The sequence below is a fragment of the Narcine bancroftii genome, chromosome 3, assembly GCF_036971445.1.
Source record: "Narcine bancroftii isolate sNarBan1 chromosome 3, sNarBan1.hap1, whole genome shotgun sequence".
NCBI lineage: Eukaryota > Metazoa > Chordata > Chondrichthyes > Torpediniformes > Narcinidae > Narcine > Narcine bancroftii.
Window position 1 is genome coordinate 339,873,089 of NC_091471.1, and position 22,573 is coordinate 339,895,661.

At 42.7% G+C, this 22,573-nt stretch overlaps 1 protein-coding gene across 2 annotated transcripts in view; it reads right to left on the reverse strand.

Annotated features, from left to right (window-relative positions):
* Window positions 1–22,573, reverse strand: part of gas7b (growth arrest-specific 7b) — a 454,230-nt gene that overhangs the window by 25,745 nt on the left and 405,912 nt on the right. For both annotated transcript variants that reach the window (XM_069929483.1, XM_069929484.1), the window contains exon 11: window positions 13,889–14,012. In XM_069929483.1, coding sequence (XP_069785584.1) covers window positions 13,889–14,012 — 124 coding nt within the window. The remainder of the gene's footprint in view (window positions 1–13,888; window positions 14,013–22,573) is intronic.

Genomic DNA, 22,573 nt, shown 5'->3' on the forward strand with positions numbered 1-22,573 from the left:
ACCTGAGTCTCAACGTGGACAAGGAGGAGGAGATGATTGTAGATTTCAAGAGGACCAGGAACGACCCTGCACTAGGTATCAACAACTCTGGAGTGGAGAGCACTAGGTTCCTTGGAGTCTACTTAACAAATGACCTATCATGGACACATAACATCTCCTCACTTGTCCAGAAGGCATAACACTTTCTGAGAAGATTGAAATGTGCAAGGCTACCAGCTACTATTCTGTCAACCTTCTACAGGAGCTCTATTGAGAGTCCCCTGGCCAGATGCATCCATGTGTCACGGTTGCTGCAGGGAATAATATTGGTGGTCAATCCACTGGATCACAACAGTTCCAGATAGGATCACTCGGATCTCCCACCCTACCCCCTCCACCTATGTGATCTACTGAGGGCACGCACAATTGTTGTGGACTCCTACCACAATGCAACTTTCAATTACTACTGTCGGGGAAGAGATGCAGGAGGATCAGAGCCAGCACCTCCAGGCTGTGAAAATGCTGATCAACCAAAGGAACAGGTCACACTTACCACCCAAATGGTAATGTCTGACTGTATGTGTGTTACATCTAGTCACGTGTCTGCATGTTTTGCACGGAGGACCAGAGAAAGTTGTTTTGTCGGGTTGTACTTGTGCGATCAGATGATAATGAACTTGAACAAGTCTGGTGCTCAATGACTTGGATGAGAGGATATGAGAAAGCAAAGGGGGGGGGGGGGGGGTGGCTTATTGCAGTCATTCTCAACAGAGGCCACAGTGCATTTAAAGGGAGCCAATCAACTGAAATCATCAAATAATTTTAATTTTTGTTTTATGTATTCAGTAGGAGAATGTACGGACAAAACCAACTAAGCTTGACTGCTTCTCAGGGAAGGGGACCCATAAACTTTGAGCGGAGTCCTGAGGGAACCATAGCCAAGAAAAGATTGAGAATAGGTGGCCTAAGAGTGAGTCACAGAACTAACTAAACTGTGTAGCAAATTAACAGTAATGATGTCTGAACTGAAAATTACACGAAATTAAGCTCAGTCTTTGCACATGGACCAAATCCCTCCACTCTCTGCATCTTCAAATGTCCATCAAGAAGCCACTTAAACACTGCTGTTTCAGGTGCTTCCACCACTACTCCTGGCCGTCCATTTCAGGCACCTAACGCTCTACGTATCAAAAAAAACCTCGGCCTGCACATCTCTTTTGAACTTGTGTTCTTTAGCACTTGACAATTTTACACTGGCGAAAAACTACTCGGACCATCGACCCGATCAATGACTCTCATAACTTTATAACCTTTTATCAGATTTTCCCCTGTGACGCTCCAGGGAAAATGACTCGAGTTTGTTCATTCTCTCCTTGGAGCTCATGACCTCTAATTCAGGAAAGTCTCTTCTTCACCGTTTCCTAATCCCCCACATCCTTTCCATATATAATTGGGCAACCAGAATTCCACACAATATTGCATTGGGCCTAACCAATTTTTAGGAAGCTACAGCATGACCTCGTTACTCTTGTTCCCAAACCCCCACCTCCAATCAAACAAAGGCAAGAATGCCATACGCCCCATTTACCATCCTATTCACATGCATGACCACTTTCAAGGAGCTAAGGCCTGTACACCCACTGTACATCAATGTAGTCGAGTTAAATGTATGACTTCTTCTTTTATTTGACCTCCTAAGATGCCACGCCTCACACTTGGTGACACACAAAAGACTGAAGACACTGTGATTGTAGTAAAAGTACAGAAATACTGGAGGAACTCAGCCAATCTTTTCAACATCTATAGGAAACAAAGATATATTGCCAACGTTTCGGGCCGGAGCCCTTCTTCAAGGAAAAAGCAGAAAAAAGCCAGATGCAGAAAATCTCAGCAAGTCTCAGAATTCAAACAGTGCTGGCTAGGGGAGAAATCCAGACCAACAAAAGGTGTTCATTGGATATGACAAGGGAAGGTAAGAATTTATCATGTTTGTGCGAAAGGAGATGGAATGGGGAGAGAGCTAGTGAAAGGCAATGGGGGGAAAGGGGAGGGGGAGTCAATGAAAGTCAGAGTCGCTATTAATGCTATCCATTTGGAGGGTGCACAGTCAGAAGATGTGTCGTTCCTCCAATTTACGCGTCGTCTCAGTCTGCCAGTGCCTGAGACCATGGACAGACACGTCAGCAAGGGAATGGGATGGAAAATTGAAATGAGTGGCCGCTGGGACATCCATGCTATTGCGGACAGAGTCGAGGTGCTCAACAAAACCTATCTCCCAGTCAGCGTCCAGTTTCTCCAATGTAGAGGAGACCACAGCGAGAACACCAGATGCAGTAGATGACCCCTGCAGATTCACAAGTGAAATGTTACTTCACTTGGAAGGACTAGATCCGGACACTTCACATGCACTCTATCACTTCAACAACTTCCAGTTCCCTGAACTCAATTCGCCTCATATTTACCATGAATATCTGATCCCTAAATACCCTCATCCCCCATACTGAAGGCCTCAAAGCCCTTTGTTTCTTTCTCAACAACAGAACCAACCAATTCCCCTTGACCACCACCCTCCTCCAGTTGGCAGAACTTGTCCTCACCCTCAACAATTTCTCCTTTGACTCATCCCACTTTCTCCAGGTTAAAGGTGTAGCAACATGGGCCCCAGCTATGCCTGCCTTTTTGTTGGCTATGAGCAATCCATGTTACAAGCCAACACAGGCAAGACCCCTCAACTTTTCCTCCACTACATTAATGACTAGTTTGGTGCTGCCTCATGTACCCACGATGAGCTTTTTCACCTCATCCACTTTGCTGTCATGTTCCACCCCAACCTCAAATTCACATGGTCCATGTCTAGCAAAACTCCTTGATCTCTCTGTCTTCATCTCAGGAGACAAACTCTCGACAGACATCTTCTATAAACCCATCAACACCCACAGTGACCTACACTACACCCCACCCCGTCCCCTGAAAGGTTTCCTTACTCTCTGTCACATTTGCACTCAGGATGAGGGCTATCATGCCAGATCATCAGAGATGTCCTCCTTCTTCAAACAACATGGCTTTCCCTCTACCATAATCAACTCGGCACACACCCGCATATTTCCATTACCTGCACCCTGGCCCCCTCCACTTCCATGCGCAACAAGGACAGAATTTCTCTTCTCCTCACCTACCACCCCACCAGCCTCTGCTTCTAACAAATTCACCTCCACTATTTCCACCACCTACTACAGCACGGGGTTGTCATAGCGGTTAGCATAGCACCTTTGCAGCGGCAATAATCTGGACCAGGGTTTGAATTCTACGTTTCCTGTAAGGAGTTTGTATGCTCTCCCTGTCTCTGTGTGGGTTTTCCCCAGGGGCTTCAGTTTCCTCCCACCTTTCATAACATACCGGGGTGTAGGTTAATTGGGTGTAAATTGGGCAGCACAGATTCATGGGCTGAAATGGCCTGTTATTGTGTTCTATGTCTAAATTTAAATTTACATGATCCCACCATTGGACACATATTTTATTCTCCTCCCCTCTCCTCCTTCTGCAGTGACTGCTCCCTCCGTGACTCCCTTGTCCACTCCTCCAAATCATTCCTTAGGACCTACCTCTCGAGTGCAGGAGATGCTCCACTTGCACCCGCACCTCCTCCTTCGCCACCATTTGGGGTCCTAAACAGCCTTTCCAAGTGAAGCAACATTTCACCTGTGAATTTACAGTGGTCATCTACTGCATCCAGTGCTCCCACTGTGGTCTCTCTGCATCAGAGAGACTGGAGGCGGACTGGGAGATCGCTTTGCTGAGCACCTTGGTTCTCTCTGCCGCATTAGCGTGGATCTCCTAGTGGCCACCCATGTCAATCCTCCCTCCCATTCCATTGCTGACATGTCTGTCGATGCACTGCCAGACTGAGACCACCCGTAAATTGGAGGAAAAAACACTTAATCTTCCAATCATGCATCTACCAACCAGACGGCATGAATATTGACTTATCTGGTTTTCTTTAAACCCTCGCCAACCCCTTCTTCCCCCATCGCCTTTCCCTATCTCTGTCTCTCCATTCCAGCTCTTTTCACACAAACCTGATCAATTCTTAGCTCATCCCTTATCATATCTTTTGTCGGTCTGGCTTTCTCCCCCAACCAGCATTGCTTGAATTCTGAGATTTCCTGCTTCTGGCTTTTTCTGGTTATTCCTTGAAGAAGGGCTCAGACCCAAAACCTGGTCAATATAACTTTGCCTCCCACAGACGCTGACAGACGCTGAAAAGATCATCTGAGCACCTCCAGCATTTTCACGTGTTTTTAACACCTCACACTTGCTTGGGTTACACTCCATCTGACACTACTCTGCGTATATCAAAATCCTGCCCTATCATTGACAGCTCTTCATATTGTACACCATTCCACTAAGCTATGGGTCACCTGCAAGCCTACTAACACCCCCATCTGTTTAAGAAGCTTGACTAAAGTAGGCATCGCAGAAGCCAACCTCTGCAGGATTGGCCAACATCCTGGTCAACATCCCAATAATGGTTTCTCAGATGTTCTAGTGCCCTCAATGTTGTTGGAAAAGCAAAAATAATCCAACTGTTCAATGTATACTGAGCATCCAGTTTTCATCTGAAATTGGATTTCTAGATATTTCACGTAATAATATGTATGAGCGGCTCGGCAATGCTTCTGAACCATGCATATAATCTTATTTCACATTATTTACATTTTACAAGTGGTCTAATGACTCCCACAACAATATCCCACATTTGTTTGCCAAGGTCACCAGGCTACAAGGAGGGTTCAAACCCCTTGGAGCCCGGGCTTGATTTGTACATGTTCCAAATTCCCTCTATTTGGTATAGCTGACCTCAACACCACAAATCATTTGTCTAAATCTTCCACAGGGGATGGTGATGACGTCCTACATTCTGCAGTGTGATTAATATCACCACATATTCTCAAGATACAGTAAAACCTCAGCTATCCAGCACCCATGGGGATTGGTGTATGCCAGCTAAGTGCATTTTCCGGTCACTTGAAACACACTCATACAATGCCTAACTAACACACCTGCATTAAGAATAAATAGTTTAAAAGACAAAAAAACTATACTGGTTTTACATTGAACAAATTTCACTCGCATTATATAAGCCTTAAATCATTTTACTTTAGTTTCAGTCACATTCTTTGAAAACATTTAACCATCCCTCCATCTGTAAGTTCCTTCCCCTCCAGGGAGCTGCCCGAAATACGAATAATAACATTGTATATAATTACATCCCGCCCCCCCCCAACCTTCCCCACATTTACAAAAAAGCCTCTGACTGAGGAGACTCTTGCTAAGCAGTGATAAGGAGACACCTATGGTCTCCTTATCTGAGGAAGGACATCATTGCCATGGAGAGAGTGCAGAAAATGTTTATCAGATTGGTACCAGGGATGGCGGGACTTGCATATGAAGAAAGGCTAGAACGACTGGGCTTGTACTCGCTGGAGTTTAGACGATTAAGAGGAGATTTAATAGAAACGTTCAAAATTCTTAAGGTATTTGACAGGCTAGATACAGGAAGATTGTTCCCAATGTTGAGCAAGTCTAGAACCAGGGGTCACAGTTTAAGGATAAAGGGGAAGTCCTTTAGGACTGAGATGAGGAAGAATTCTTTCACTCAGAGGGTGGTTAATTTATGGAATTCTCTGCCATAGGAAGTGATTGAGGCCGGTTCCATAGCTATATTTAAGAGAGAGTTAGATTTAGTACTTGTGACTAGGGGGATCAGGGGGTATGGAGAGAGAGTTGGAACAGGGTACCGAGTGGATGATCAGCCATGATCAAAATGAATGGTGGTGTACGCTTGAAGCGCCAAATGGCCTACTCCTATACCTATTTTCTATGTTTCTACGTTTCTACTTAAAAAGAGTCGCCCCAATGGTGAGCGGCATCAACCAGGTCTTCTTCCTGGGTGAAGCTATTTTGTTGAAACACAACTTTATTCAAACTGCTATGAGCAAAGCATGACCAAGGCAGACCGCTGTCTGAATATTTTCTCCCATCTTCATCAGAGGTTTACGAGTTACTTCTGAGAATATTTACAATTTTAAACTTGTGTATTTTCTACCTATTATATTCTTATTAAATTTATTTTCCTCAATTTTATTTTGCCGGGGTTGCTTGAGGGTGCCGTTACTTGATTTCCGAATATTAGGGGTTTTGCTATATTTTTGAAACCTCTGCTAGCCTGCATGTGTAACCTTACAGTGTCCCACCAACTTCTGCACTCCTAAAGTTCCACTGTTCAACATCCCCAGCTACTTGGCCAAGCTTAGGATATTGGACGGCCCAAAAACGCTGAGCATGTAGTCACAACACATCAGATCACTAATCCTTCACCAACCCATTTTATTCTTCAAACTGTCCCAGTTTCTAAATATGCAACTAAGCCTTGGGAGCAATTTATGGTGCCCAACAAACCCAGTCCTATTTTTGGATTGTGGCAGGAACCCAGCGTGTCCAGACGAAACCCATGATCACTGGGAGAACTTGCACACTCCACGCTGACCACAACTGAATCCACATTACAGGAACTATCAGGCAACAACTCTGCAAGCTGTGCTATCGGTGGCACTGGTTCGAATCTGGGTCCGTCAGAACCCTTTCAAAAGGATAGGTTCTCAATGCTGGGGCAATATTCATAGGCTTCCACTTTTCAGCAAAGGGTTTGAGGAGGGTGACACCATTATTTATCATAAACACACATTTCTCCACGAGGTGCCAGGCAAAGGCAGGCTCAAGACATTTGTTGCTGGCTTGCGAGAACCAGCTAATCTCTTGGTAAAACCAAAACGATGACCTTTTCTTTCAAAGTGAAACATAAAATTACGTTTTCTTACCCTTAATTCTATCAGTTTTTGATTGTTCATTTGTTAAATTGTCAAATTAAAATATTAACCTTTTAGCTACAAATAAACAGACTAAAACAATAACTGTTCTCTCTTCACTGCCACAAGGAGGACCTCCCAGTGGGCAACCATTTTAATTCCTCACTCAATTGCCAGACGGACATGTCTGCACGTGACCTTATGTACGACCAAATAGAGGCCATGCACAAATTGGGGGACCACCTTGTATCCTGTCTCAGCATTTGCCAACCAGACAGCATCAGTAATGATTTCTTCAAGTTCCATTAGCATCCCCCCCACCCCGTCTCTCTCTTTTCTGACCCGTGTCTCTTGCAGTTGCCCAGCCCCTTCCCTTCCTTTTCCTTTCATTCTTAGCCCTTTGCCCCATCAGTTTCTTTTTCTTCTAGCCTCCTTCCCCCCTCCTATCCCCACTTTTTTTTATTCATTGCTTACCTGTTTTCCCAGATTCCTGACATTCAGGGCCTTTCTTCCAATGAATGCTGCATGATCTGTCGAGCTCCCTGAGCATTTTTTTTGTCCTGTGTCGTTCTCTCTTGCCAATGCTAATGGATCCATTTTTATCCTTTCATTTACAGCCCCTTAGTAGTTATCGATTTACTCGGCCTACCTCGTCCCTCCTCTGGTTCTTTGATTGTACCACACAACTTGTGTTGGTCCACATCTCGTTCCCTGTGGCACTGCTCAATTTTTTTTTCCAATATCTAGCGCCATTTTGAATCACCCCTCTGGTTCCTGAACCAATAATCTTACACCTTTGATCTCTGACAACCCTGCCTCCCAGCTTTGCACCTTGCATCTCGAATTATAGTGGAGAATGGGTTCAGTAATAGAAAGCAAGATGTAGGTATATTTGGACAGCACCCAAATTGACTGAAAGTAACTTGCAACAAACCACCTGAATCTGTGCTGGGGCCTCAGCTTGTCAAAATATTTGTAAATTACCAAGAACAGGTTCTACACCTTAAACTTTACTGGATCTCCTGAGTTGGATGACTATTTGTGCAGGTGGAGAGGGGCTTGGAAAGGATCATTGAGTGAATGTTCATCCAGCAGCACTGGGGAGGGAGATGGAATCTTCCAGTCACTAATGGCTCTATCAGGACATTCCCAGGTCTCTACGACAGTTCCAAATCCACGGCTAATACTGGGTCACATCAACACTGGCATCTTGCGATTTTGTTATCAGCAATGCTGGTGAATGTGAATGAAGAGTTTATTGTCATATACATAGGTATAGTGCACTCAAGTCTTATTTTCTGCAGTTCAATGATCCATAGATTTCTCATCTAATCCTGATACAGCAGCCTCATTGAAATCAACGGAATGAAACAACCATTGAGAGAATAGTAACTGAGTATTTCTATAGAATATTCAGCCCATATGCTGTATGTGATGTCCAAATTAAACTATATTTTGAAATTAAATACTAATAAGCTGAACAAATTAAGTGTGAATATTTCAGTTTGCAAAAGGAGCAATAGCTTTAATTCTGTATTGTGTTTCACTGTTTTTAAAATGTTGACGAACTTTCAGTTTCAAGAGCAGCTGAGTCTAGGGGCAGGGCCTCACCAGCTGTCAATGCCACTCTGAGAGAGCAGCCAACAACTGGTGCTCACAATCAGACCTCGCACTCCATGGGCTGAGCTGGGGCGGAAGATTGCGTGCAGGATCAAGCTGGAAAACAGTATGATGCACAGGCTCAGAACTAGCAGAAGATGTGTATCGTTTTCCCAACTACTCAAAGAGCCAAGAATGGATGGCTAAGAATGAGCTCTCAGAAGTCGTAAAATGCTAATATGTATATGTTGTTATCGTAACTCAATAGCAACAAACAAAATTACATTTTTAAAGAGATAAATTTAACTGTGCATTTTTCCTACTTATTTTCTATGTGATGTTATCATTCTCCATATGTTGTTCCTTGTAGTTTAATGATTGCCTGTCAGGAGATCTGCCCATAATGCAGATGCAGGGTGGTGTTTTAAATTACAGCCAAACACATGTGCCATGTGGAGTGCATATAATTTTGGCCAGGATGCGAGCAGCCTTATTTATATTGGCCTGTTCCAAGTACAATGACTACAGCTTTTTTTGCTCCGAAACACCAACAGGGAAATATTTTGCTCTCGATTGTAATTCACAACAGCTGCTCATTTTCTCCAACAGCCAACACTGGAAACATTGTCCAAGTCAATCCACTAAGCGTGCAGTCACTGAAAATGGAAAGGAAGCAAAAGCTAAATTTGGCACCTTGCTCTGCAAATACAGATGTTTTAAATTCCCAACTTCCCACACTCATTCTCACAAAATGCCTGTTTCCCGGGAATACTGTGCGTCACCTTCATCCTGTTGCTGTTGAGAATCGCAAAACTGACAGTGCATTTCAAGTCAAATCTGATTTGAACTTTCATCTGCCAAGCAACAAATCACAGACAGCACTCCTGTGTGCGCTGACACGGGGAAGCTGCTTCCACCATGTACAGGACTCAGTGATGTGGCAAGAACTTTCGATTGGCCTCACTCGTATGTTGTGGGGGGACTGCTGAGTAAACCATAGAAATTCAAACATTGCAATACCAAAACAACTTGCAGTTACATTGGATGTTTACAATCAGAAAAATGCAAAGACTGGTCAGATACCTCCAACCAGGCAGCATGAACGCCGCATGAAAAGGGTCCAAAACATGGCCAAGTTGAGTTTTAAGTGGCATCTTAAATAAGGAAAGTTTAAAACAGGAGGCAGCGCTGACAAGAGGAGATTTTAAGTTCAGGCGTGACAGCAGAAAACTCAGCCATCATCTGGGGCAAAGTTATAAATGGTTAAAACCCCTGGTATTCGGAATTCAAGCAATCTGACGCCTCGAACAAAGGCAAAAAAATCTAGGAAAATACATTTTTAAATTTAAAATAAATAAGAATAAATATTTAGGTAAAAAATATGCAAGTTTAAAATTGTAAAATTAAATATTCACTGAAACCTTCAGTGAAAATGGGAGAGTCTTGGTTGTGCTTTGCTTGCGGAAGCTGTTTGAATAAAGTTGTGTTCGAATAAAATAGCATTGCTCAGAATGAAGCGCTGGTTGATGCTGCTTGCCATTGAGGTGACACTCTTAAAGTGTCTCCTTATCCCTACTGAGTAAGAGTCGCCAGGTCAGACGACTTATCTGTAAATTGGGGGGGGATATTATCTATAATGTTATTGTTCTTCTTTTGAGTGGCTCTGTGGAGAGGGAGGAATTTGCAGATGCAGCGACAGTTGAATGTTTTCAAAGAATGTGACTGAAAATATAGTAAGATGCTTTAAGCTTTATACGTATTTTCATATGCAAGTGAGGTTTCCTCAGTGTAAGTACAGTACATATAGTAGCCGACTTACGATGGTCTGGCTTACGGTTTTTCGAAGTCATGATGGTTCAAATCCCTACTCTATTTTGAATTTTGGCTAGGTTATGATGTTCAGTGTCTCCCCACAGTGCTGTATCAGTCCTCTCACGGATCCCACTGCCCCACTCTTCCCCCAGCCCCATGTCAGTCCCCACACTAATCCCTTTGACCCCTCTATCCCCACAGCCCCGTCCATGTTGGTCCCCAGACTGATCCTACTGCCCTTTTTAGTACTTATGATTTTTTTTTTTAACTTACGATGGGAGTCCCAGATTTTAACCCCATCGTAAGTTGAGGACTACCTGTATAGTATTTTTGTCTTTTAAACTGTTTATTATTATTAATGCAGGTGTACAAGTCAGACATTGTAAGAGAAAGCGCCAAGAACCGTAACATACAGTATCTACCAATTACTGTAGGTGATGGACACCAAAGGTTTTACTGTATTTGCAAGTGACTGCTGGAGGTATGTTGGAGAAATTGGGAGACAGTCAGGCCTCAAAGGATTTCAGCATATAGGTGAGTTTTAAACAAGCAACTGCAGGATCAGGAGATTATATGCATGCTTTACATGAACCATATTTGGGGAATTGCTCAGAAGTTGCACTTCTAATTGAGTTCTACCTAGAAACAGTGAAGCACTGTCTTTGTGTCATTTTCAGGCAAGTCAACCCGTATTTAAATCGAGCAGATAGTGCAATAATAAGGTCAAAGTGTTTGTAATAATATACCATAGATAGAGTGTTATACATCCAAAAGGTGGAGGGTGTTTGCAGGATATAGATAACAGTTCAGTTGAATAGACAGTGCAAGGTCACCCATCATTTACCATTGAGAGGCTCATTCAAGAATTTGATATCAGCAGCATCTTTTAAGATGGATGTTTCCGTTTTCAAGCTCATTTATCCTCTACCTGACGGAAAGGGGCAGGGGGTGGGATGGAGAAGAGAGTCCTTTAATACATTGGCAGCTTTTCTGATGATGCAGGAAGTGTAGGTGATTAAATTGTGAACCTAACTGATGTTTTGAGAGAATAATACTGATAGCCAGTAGAATCCAGAATTCCCAGGGCTGGCCACCTGTTAGTGCCTGGAAGCCTCTCAGCAAAGGAGGCTTTAGCCATGTTTAGTACCACATGTACTAGGCTCATTGATGGTCTACAGCAAAAATTACGCTGCAGTCATCACATTACTAACACGGAATAAAGTTGGGTTGAGATGCACATCTCAACAGTTATTTGAAAGTGTTTAAAAAGATGAAGTTAACATAGGGCACACATGAAATTTAAACTATTCTCATCCTGGCCAATTGTCTTGGCCAATGGTCGCAACCTTGCCTCCATGGGAGTAGATTATGAGTTCAAAGCCCTCTCCAGGGAATTGATTGTACAGCACTGATATTTTAGAGGACTCCTGCATGCTGAAGGAGCATCTCTCAAATGAATTATTATACAGAAAACCTCTAGGCAGACAACATATTCATTCAGGTGCCTTGCCATTCGGTGTGGGCGATCATGTCTCTCCATCCGTCACGACGTCTTATCCTCTGAATTGTAGTTGCCTCCCCTGTGCTCTTGGTGAAGGCTCACGTCTTTGAGCTGAGACCGTAGTCGATGTCTAATTCATGATGATACCAGGGAAAATTACTGAAGTGATTTCCCCGTTACCTTCTTCAGTTGCAGTGTCCATACTGGACGGGTCACCCTGGCCATCGACCAGCAGATTCATCTGCCCAGCATTTTTAGTTTTACAACCATAAATTCCAATTGGTAGAATCTGCTTGTAAAAACCATCTGCAATCCATGGCTTCACATCACCCTGACTGGGAGCCTAAACACCTTATCCAAGGGTGTCCTGTGGCTATCGGACAGAAGGAACGCCTTACACCTCATTTTGCTGAGCAATCGCATGGCACCGACATTACCTCATAATGTGATTTTAAATAATGCATTTTCCTGATGTTCTAGGTCAATATTTATCCTTCAGGATGCACATTATGCTAATACAATAGCTATATTAACATCCCAAAGCAAGAGCTAAATGTAAACTGAATGAAGTGTATGTTAGCACTAAGCAAAACATCTCTGCTGCAATAATAAGAAGCATTTATCATGATGTTAACAATGAAACTTCAAGCTCTGCATTTCAATTGGTCGGCACAACATCATGGGCTGAAGGGCCTGTTCTGTGCTGAAATGCCTCCATGCTGATGACGATTTCTAAATCCTTCTCTAGCCACAGATTAACAATTGCTGAAATTATGCCCACTTGGATCATAAAAAAAATAGTTCATCAATCTGCTAATGGGTGACCAATAATTCTTCATCATCCCAGGGATGTCCTGGATGAAGGAGGCCTCTCAGTCTCGACTGTCCTTTTACTAAATCTTAATAAAGTCAATGCAGGAAATCATGAAGACAAAAAGAACACTGCCACTGTGTTACTTTCAAAGGTAATTTGCTGTGCAAAGATAATACAGGGAAATCTCATCAAACACTAAGAGCAGCTACTTTGTTCCTGCCCTATTGTTGTCCTTCACGCTCCAAAAGAATTCCGTTCAATCTAGAATTTGTCACCATGCCTGAAACGAATGGAGTCTTGTGACTTTGATGAAGATTTTTTTGAGCAAAGTAAATCAGTAGCGCGCATTGCCCGCCCCTCTGACCCTCAGAGGGGGGGCCACACTGACGATTCAAACCATGCATCAATTCACAGGAAGCACAACTTTTCCACTGAGTACAAGTCAAGCACACCTGAATTTAGGCTGAGACAATATCGGCCACAGTTTGATATTAGCCTGGATGTTTGGGGAGAAGGGAGAGACCCAGAGTTACAGCACAGAAACATTCAAATGAAGCTCACCAGAGGTCCCCAACCTAACCTAGCCAGTTCAGCTGGCAGAGTGCAGTAAAACCCCTATATCCCGGAACTCAAGCAACTAGCAAAAAAAATTGCAGAAAATCAAAAGAGATGTTTAAAATTGCTGGGCCTCACTGTTAGTTCACACATCACGGAATCTCAAGCAACCGGAAAATTCACTTATCCAGTATCTACCGTAATGGTTTTTTTTTAACTATACAGATAGTCTCCGACTTACGATTTTTCAAAGTTACAATGGTTCAAATCCATACTGTATCTCGAATTTTCAATATCTCCCAACAGCCCTGTGTCGGTCCCCACTGATTCCACTGCCCTTTTTTGACAAGATTTTCCTCGACATCTGATGGGAGTGCTGGAACGTAATCCCATCGTAAGTTAAGGACAACCTGCATTTCTATTTTTAAAAGCTACCTGCTTTGTCAGTATAATTTTCTCCCCAATATAAAAGGAGTAATTTGAAATCAAGAGCTGCACTTCCAAACAGCTCCATTATGTAAACGACAACTATTTCTCCATGTACTTTTGCAGGAGGTATCTTGTGTAGTAAAGCAATAAAGAGTTGCTATAACAGTCCCTTGATTTCACTCCCATCTCTTCATTGAAGACTCAACTTTTCATCTACAGAAGGCAGCAGATGGATCCTCATTAGGCAAAAAGATCCAGCAATATAACAAGCAAAGGATAACTCAGCAAGGTAGTCCTCAGCTAAGACCCATCACAGCAGTCACCACATCCCACCTGCTTGTGTAGATTTCCGCCTGGCTTTCTTGATGTCTTCCTCTGTTTTGTATGTAGATTTATTCTCCAGTTGTTGAGTTTTAAATTCCAGGTCCTTCTGCCTCTCTGCCAGTGCTTTTCGAGCCTATAAGGAATGTGACAGAGTGTGAAGAATTCAGACACAAAGTTCACAGACTGTACAACAGGCTTTAATCAGCTTAAACTTGTACACACCAGGTCTCTGTACCTTCCTGGCTCCATGTGCCCAACTGACCCCCAAAGGGGGCCGGCTCGAGTCTTTGTACGAGCCGGAGATTGACAGCGGGCAGGTGGGGACAGCCTCCCAGGTTGACTATCTGAAGGTACAGTGGTTGCTCCCTTGCAGTAGGCCGGTAGGAGTGTGGCCAGTGTAGTGGTTGCATCACCACGGGCAGCAATTAGACCCAGATTCAAACAGGTCCTCCTTAGGATCTTACCTGCACATCAGCAACACACAGCTTGGCAAAGCACACCATGACCGCATGAACGTGAATACTGAGGAAATAATATAATGTGACCCAAACCCAAGAGAAAAGTTTACAATGACATCTTAGAATAACATTCCTTATTTTATTATTTTTTAAAACCTTTGTTTTTCTTTTAATAGCAGTCTTATATAGCATTTATATAGCATTTGGCAACGCGGTTAGGTAAGGGGTTTGAGTTTTTCTCCTCTACTAGTTCCTTCTTTTTATATATTATGAGAGGGATTTTTTTTCTAAGAAAGGTATATACTATTTAGAATATGAATTATAGAAATTATTTACGATTTATGTATGTTAGTGATATATGGAATATCATTTGTGTACCTGTTCATATCATCTTATTAAATTGTACCCTTTTTTGTTTGTACGATTTTTATTAAAATCAATAAAAATACTTTAAAAATAACATTTTAAATGAAAGTAGTAGAGAAACAAAACCACCAGTAAAAGAGTTGCACAGAGGCTGAAGGTGTTTCTGGAGTCTGAAGGGTGGATACAAAGTGATAGCACGACGACAGGCACAATATGAAGACAGTAGAATTGTTCCATCTTCAAGCAAATGATGTAGAAGTATCCCAGCCTTTCTTAAAAAATGTATAAATGAATAGAACTTGCCACTTTTCCTTTAATAGAAGATTAGGTACAATTTAAATCATTGCAACACTCACATTCTCTGCAAATTGTAGTGTACAGGTAGCATTGAGGATTTATCTGAAGGCTGGTTGCGAGATAGCAACCTGATACATTGGGCTGAAATAGTGGTTCAGATTAATGAACTTCTTCACCCTGTTGCTACTGGGACATGGTGGTGAATTTGTAGATTTGGGAGGGAGGAGCAGAAGCTTTGCCTGGCTCTTTGAGTATCATAGCAGCCAACAAAAGTTGGCTGGAATTGGACAAACTCACGATCAACAGGGAGGCCAAAAGGAACCATAGATGCTAGTGGCACGGTCACTCTGAAGGCCCCGGCACCTAAGGGTGGAGTCAGGCAGAGCTATGGTGACAGGTGGCTCCACAGTCAAAGGGGCAGGCAGGAGGTTCTGTGGCTGCAAGCAAGACACCAAGATGTGGTCTCCCGGATGCCAGGGTCGAAGAAGGTGAAAGACTGCAGATCCTTCTCAAGGAGGAGGGTGACCGGTGGCATCAATGACCTGGGCAGGGAAAGGAATGAGGTCCTGAATCTAGGGAGCAAGTAAAGAGAATAAAGAGCATGATCTTGAGGGCAGTAAACTCTGCTTTCCTCCCAGAGCCATGTTGTTGTGAGGCCAGATGAATATATGGCTGAGATGCTGGAGCAGGAGACAGGTTTAAGGAAATATTCAGAGGCCATAGGTTTAAGGAAAGGTTTAAGAATTAGCTGAGATGCAACATTTTCACTCAGGGGACAGGTAGTCCATATCTGGATGCTGCCACAAGAAACTAGAGCAAAGGGCGCAATTACATGGTTCAAAATGCAGATTAATGGATAGGAAGGGCTCAGCCACATCTGGACCAAAGGCAGGTAAAATGGACCAGCCTAAAATGCCTACTTAGTTGGTATGAACGAGTTGGGCTGAAGGGCCTGTTCACTTTGACTGCATCATTCAAATGGCCACTTAAAGTAATACTGCAAAAAACTTCTTAACCGATTAGTAAGACGGATTGTAGAGAATCAGGGAACAAGGGACTATTTTAACATGATATACATTCAATTTGAAACTTGTAGTGAACAAAAAAAAGTTTCCCATTTTCAGCTCGTCTAATGGAAAAATACAGACCAGCCATATTTGGTCAAACAGGTGGCACAAAGTAAAGATCGTGTGGTTCCAAAATTAAGGGGAAGCTACACTTCCAGATAATGGGTGTTAGCAGGGAGGCACGCTGGTGTGGTGTGGTTACAGGAGAGAAAGGTGAACAGAGGTCATATTCAATAACCAGGTTGGAAACAACAGTCCAGATCGGTTCTGTTTCACTTGCAGTGCAAGTTCAACATCAGAGGGGTATCGTGTTCAGTTACTGGGACCCTACAGTAGTTCAACCAACAAATACTCTTCATTCTCACTGTAGCCACCTGCTCTGAAATGGAGCAAAGCACAGGTCTTGGACTATTTTGTACGAGGGGAGCTGCTGAATTGTAACTCAGTGATTTGTCAAAAGAACTGCATGAAGTCCAAAACCAAATGGATTGCACATGTTCAACATTTGGCTGCCACTGTAAAAAAAAAAATTTCTACATGTAGGTGAGCTAATGCAGTAATCCACGTATTCTACCCACATAGTAAAAAAAACTATATTTATAGCACTTACTGATCACAGCTGAGTCACATGGGATTTCCTGTGCCTTTCAGGGAATTCACACAAGACCATATTATAATCAGTAAGGCATGCAATATCATACCACAAGTCTCTAGAATAAATGAGATGTATGACTTGCCTCAACTGTAGCAAAAGGTTTAAAAAAAAAAGACAATTCTAAATCAAATGTAAAAGAAATTCATAAAGTAATTCAGGTAAAGGCTCCCCAGATAAAGCCAGAGTTAAAAGAAGTAACATTATTAAATTAGGGATGGAATTAGAAATGTGTAGGGTAGAGTATGAAACCACAAGGAATGGTTAGGACACAACCCTCTCACTATTGTGCAAGCATCACATGAATGAATCACAAATCCAAATTAAATATCATATCATTTCCTTTATGTTCTTTCTCAAAGAATGGTCAGGATTGGGAAATGAGCATAGCAGATTATTAAGCCCGGAAGAAAGAGTACTAAAGTTGCAATTGATAGACTGGACAGTAATTTAGGATGAAATCATTTCAATCAACTGACAGTTTGTGAGAGATGAACAATCAGTGAATATTTGATAATGATTTGAGACTCATTTGCAAGATATCTATATTTGCTTGAAAACAGTTATGAAATGGTAGAAAGCCAGAGATCAAACACACTGAATTTACCGTGGAAACAAAAAAACCCAACTTCAATAGGATGGGGGGAACTCAGGTTACAAATTCAGCAAATCTGAGATGGTTCAAGGCAACTTTCTACAAGGTCAGAAATTGTTGCTGCAAAACGTCACAAAATTCAGGAATCTAGTGCAAGTGTAGAAGTCCTGAAATTAGTGGCCACTGAAACTTTGCTATCTGCTTTCTAAAGGGTCCAATGGTCAAGTGCAATTTGTTGCCGTCCTCCAGAACTTGGGCTGAAGGATCTGCTCTGAATTAGATCAATCACAGGAAGGGAGACCCCATTCAATGCAATGGAGTAGAATGTGGGTGTGTGTTATGTTTGTGGTTGTGTGTGTGTGTGTGTGTGTGTGTGTGTGTGTGTGTGTGTGTGTGTGTGTGTGTGTGTGTGTGTGTGTGTGTGTGTGTTTGTGTGTGTGTGTGTGTGGAGGCGGGGGGTGGGTGCGGGGGTGCGGGGGTGTGGGTGCGGGTGGGTGTGTGGGTGTTATACATACACACACAAAAGCCTCAAGCAACCAACAAATAAATCGAGGAAAATAAATGAAAAATTTTAAAAGGAGAATAATAGGTCAAAAAAACAAAAGTTTAAAATTGTAAAACTAAATGTTCACTGAAATAACACATAAACCTTTGGTGAAGATGGGAGCAAATATTCAGCCAACGGAGGGCCTTGGTCGTGATTTGCTCGTAGCAGCTGTTTGAATAGAGATGTGTGAAACAGCAATGTGTGGCCCAGGATGAAGAGCTGGTTGAGGCCACTCACTTAAAGTGTCTGTTTGAGAGTCATCCTGGTCAGAGGCTTTATTTGGGGGAGATGGGGTGTTAATTCTCAATAATGTTATTGCTCATCTTTCAGAAGGCTCCATGGAGGGTGTTTCAGATGCAGTGACTGTTAAATATTTTAAAAGACTGTGACTGACAAAGTAAAATGCTTTAAGGTTTATATATTCATGTACGTGAAGTTTGGTCAGTATAAGTATTTTAAACTGTTTATTCTTAATGCAGGTGTATTCATTAGGCAATGTAAGATTAAGTCTCAACAACCAAAAAATACACTTACCCGACGTCGACCAATCCTCACAAGTGTCAGATACCAGGGGTTTTACTATATATTTATTTACATTTCTATATGTATCTGTATATTTAAATTGAATAGTTGACCTTTCCATAACTTTTTAAAGATTGTCATTGATTTACAGAAAATCTCCAGTATTTGGAATTCAAGCAACCCAACCGGGAAAAATAAAAATCGAGGAAATAAATAAAATCCAAGATACATTAAAAAAAATTAAATAAATGCTTAAAATTGTAAAAGTTCCCCAGAGCAACGGACCACCCCTTGGCAAAGATGGGAGCGAACATTCTGCCAGCAGAGCGCCCCGGTCGTGCCCTGCCTGCAGCAGCTGTTTCGACAAAATGGTGGCATCCAGGATGAAGAGCTGGTTGATGCTGATCGCCATTAGGGTGAATGTCCTAAAGACTTTTCCCATCCCTGTCAGGTCTTTATAAGCATTAGGTATATTAGTAAGGATTTATCTGAAAACTTATGGGAGTGGGGGTTCATTATGATTAGCCCAGTGGGTCAGCGCAACACTGTTACACCACCTGCATCTGGGGTTCCAATTTAAATTTTGTAAGTTACAGAAATTACTGATTAAAGAGGTCTACAATACTGATTATTTTTCAAATTTCTTTACATTTTAGTGTCCTTTGTCTTTTAAACTGTGTATTCCGAGTGCAGGTGCATTATTTAGGCATCGCAAGCGTGTGTATCAGTCAATCGTAACATTGCATATCCGGAATCCGCGATCCCGAAGGTGCCAGATACCAGGAATTTTACTGTATCATGAGTTTACAAGATTTTTTAATATCTGGGGCATTTAGAAAATTCAAATCCTTGAAAGATCTGGTCGCTGACAAAACTGGAGCTGAACCATACATAGCCAGCTGTTGATTCTATCAGCTGTTTTGCTGGCAGGACTAGTTTCAACCCACCCACCTGCTGTTGCACCGAATCTTACCAGTTAGGAGAATACAAATCAGGACAGTGTGAATACATGAGCATTTGGAGAAAATGAATTTCGAGCTGTGTCATGGATTAACATAGAGTGCAGGACCACACATCACTGGCAACAAGTTCTGGCCTAACGCACTCAAACCGACATGGAAGAGTACCATATCCTGCTGACGATGCCAACTGGGGAAATCACTTTGCTGATCACTTTCACACCCTCCACCACAATATCCAGGACCTCCCAGTAGCCAACCACTTCAATTCCATTTCCTATTCCCAAACTGACAAGTCTGTCCGTGGTCCGCTCTCCTACCAGGTTGAGGCCACATGTCAATTGGAGGAGCAGCATCTTACATTCTGTGTTGCCAGTCTCCAACCAGATGGCATCAACGTTGACTTCTCCAGTATGCTCTCCACTTGTTAACTCAATATCCTCCAGCCCCTCTGCTTCCTCCTTTCCTTCTATTTCCCATCTTGTGTCCCCTCTACCTGTTGTTCTCACACACAACCCCTTTCCCTCGACTGGAATACATCTTCCTCAGCCCTCTACCCCTTCCTTCTGTCACCTCCTAGCTTTTGTTTCCATTTCTTTACCCCCCCCCCCCCATCTTTATTCACTGCTCATATGCCAACCTTCTCCTTCTCCACCCTCTAATTTGGGTGTTTGCCTGTTTCTTGCTATTCCTGCTGAAGGATTTTGACGTAAACTTTGACTGTATATCGCCTACTCTGGATGCTGAGTCCCACCAGCATTTTGTACGGTGTTCCAATTTTCCTGCATCTGCCCTCTATCTCTTTTACCTCCAACGGCAATGCACCTGATTTAATGACCATATGTATTAGTAAATTATCAAAGCAAGTGACTCAAATTTTTCATTATATTTTTAAATTTAAACATCCAACATAAAATAAATGCAAAATGATCCGTAGGCTTCACAGCAGGGGATGTCCCACTAGCAGCATTGCAGGCAGTAAATCCTGTCTTGGATCCATTCCAATTTGACTACCGCAGCAACAAGTCTACGGCAGATGCCATCTCAATGGGTCTGCACAAAACCATGGAACACCTGGACAGCAAAGACTAGAGTTCGGCTTTCAACGCTATCATCCTCTCAAAACTGACCAGCAAATTCCAAGACCTGGGCCTCGAAACCCCACTGTGCAACTGGATTCTTACCTTGAGAACACACTCACCGAGGATTGGTAAGAATATCTCTTCCACATACTCCATCAGTACTGGAGCACCACAGGCCTATGTACTTACCCCTCTCCCCGCTCTATTTACTTTACACTGTGTGGCTTGGAGCAACAACAACACCATTTACAAATTTGTTGACGATACAATGGTAGTGGGTTGCATAGAAAAGGCTGATGAGTCAACAGATAAGAGGGAGATTGGAAACTTGGCTGAACAGTGTACTAACAACCAAAACCAAGGAGCTGATTGTGGACTTTAGGAAGGGAAAACCAAAGTTGGATGATACACTGAGCACTGGGGGATCAGAGGTGGAGAGGGTGAGCAATTATAAATTCCTGGACGTCACCATCTCGAAAGACGTTTCCTTGACCCAAAACGCAAATGTCACGAAGAAAGCATAGCAGCATCTCTACTCCCTCAGGAGTTTGCCCAAGTTTGGTATGACATCAAAAACATTGGCAAAATTCTACAGAGGAAAGCTGACAAGCTCCATCATGGCTTGGTATGGGGGGTGCCAATACCTTTGAGGTAATGGGCAAAGCCCAGCACATCGAAACAAAACTCCCCTCCAGCATCGAGCAAATCTCAATGGAATACTGCCGCAGGAGAGCAGCAGCAATCATCAAGGATCCATGCCACCCAGCATGTGCTCTGTTGTCTCTGTTAGCATCAAGGAAGAAGGACATGGGCCAAAGATCTGTACCATCAGGTTCAGGAATAGTTGCTACCCCTCCACCCCCAGACTGCTAGTCAACAGACTCAATCAGAGATTCATTGAAGGGCTTTTTGCACATTATTGATAATCAAATATTATATTTTCTGCATTCTAGTCAGTTTCTTTGTATTTTTTTCTTTGTTTTGCAGTTCTCTCTTTTGAGTACAGTTTTTTGAACTACCGATAAGTAGAAATTCTGCCCTCAGGAAAATGAATCTCAGGGTTGTATGTGATGTCACGTACGTAATCTGACAATAAACCTGAACTTTGAATTCGCACAAGTGTCAGGTCAGGGCCTTTGCACTGAGGTGTTCACAACCCAATCAACATTTGAACTTGGCTACTGAACTTAGATGTATGGCAGATCAGTGAGATGGGTGTTGACAATCCAGTCCAGATAAGGCATGCATCTGGGGACAACAGTGTGAGAGACCAGGAAGAAGATCCAGACCAGCCCAATGTGCTTTATGTGAAGAGAAGAACTAGGGCTCCAGACTTTGGTCAGACAGATTTCCCACCTGGAGGGTGTGTGTAGCGGTTAGCATGACGTCGTTACTGCATCAGAGTCCCGGGTTCGAATCTGAGGCTGCCTGTAAGGTGTTTGTACATCATCCATGTGACATGTCTGGGTTTCCTTTGGGTGTTCCAGTTACCTCTCACCCTCCAGTATGTATGGGATTGGTAGGCAAATTGACTGTAATTGGGCAGCATGGGTTCAAATAGCCAGAATTGGCTTCTACCATGCTGTGTCGTATCATTAAACTCCATGAAATGGGGCAAAACCTAGCAATGGGAAACTGGTTAAATCTGATGGGTGAAAAAAGTAGAATAACTCAAAGAAATACCAATTTAGGTTCTCTAATAAGAGGTGTAATTTACAGGAAAGAATCTGGCATAGGTGACTAAAGGTAGTCAACAAGTTCTGGCAACAAGGTAGTCAACAAGATAAAATGACAAGGAAAAGTGCACAGAATTGTAAAAAAAAATACACATAAAGCCTGGTAAAAGGAAGAGACACAAATGGTAACTAATCAGGGAGTGCCAGAATAAAACGGTATAAAAAGAAAATTGCATGGGAAATCAATATTGATAAAGCATGCACCACAAGAGGTTTATGGAGGCAATCGGCAGCTCAGGGAATGAATCCCTTTGTTCCGTAGTACCACATAGCTCACTTTACTCCTCTCATCAAATGATAAGATGCTATTACCTTTGATTAAAAACATGACACACACCACAGAGAACTGTCGGAACATTGAGGCCTAAAGTCGAGGCTGCGACAAAGGATGGCACCTGGAAATCTGCACCAGC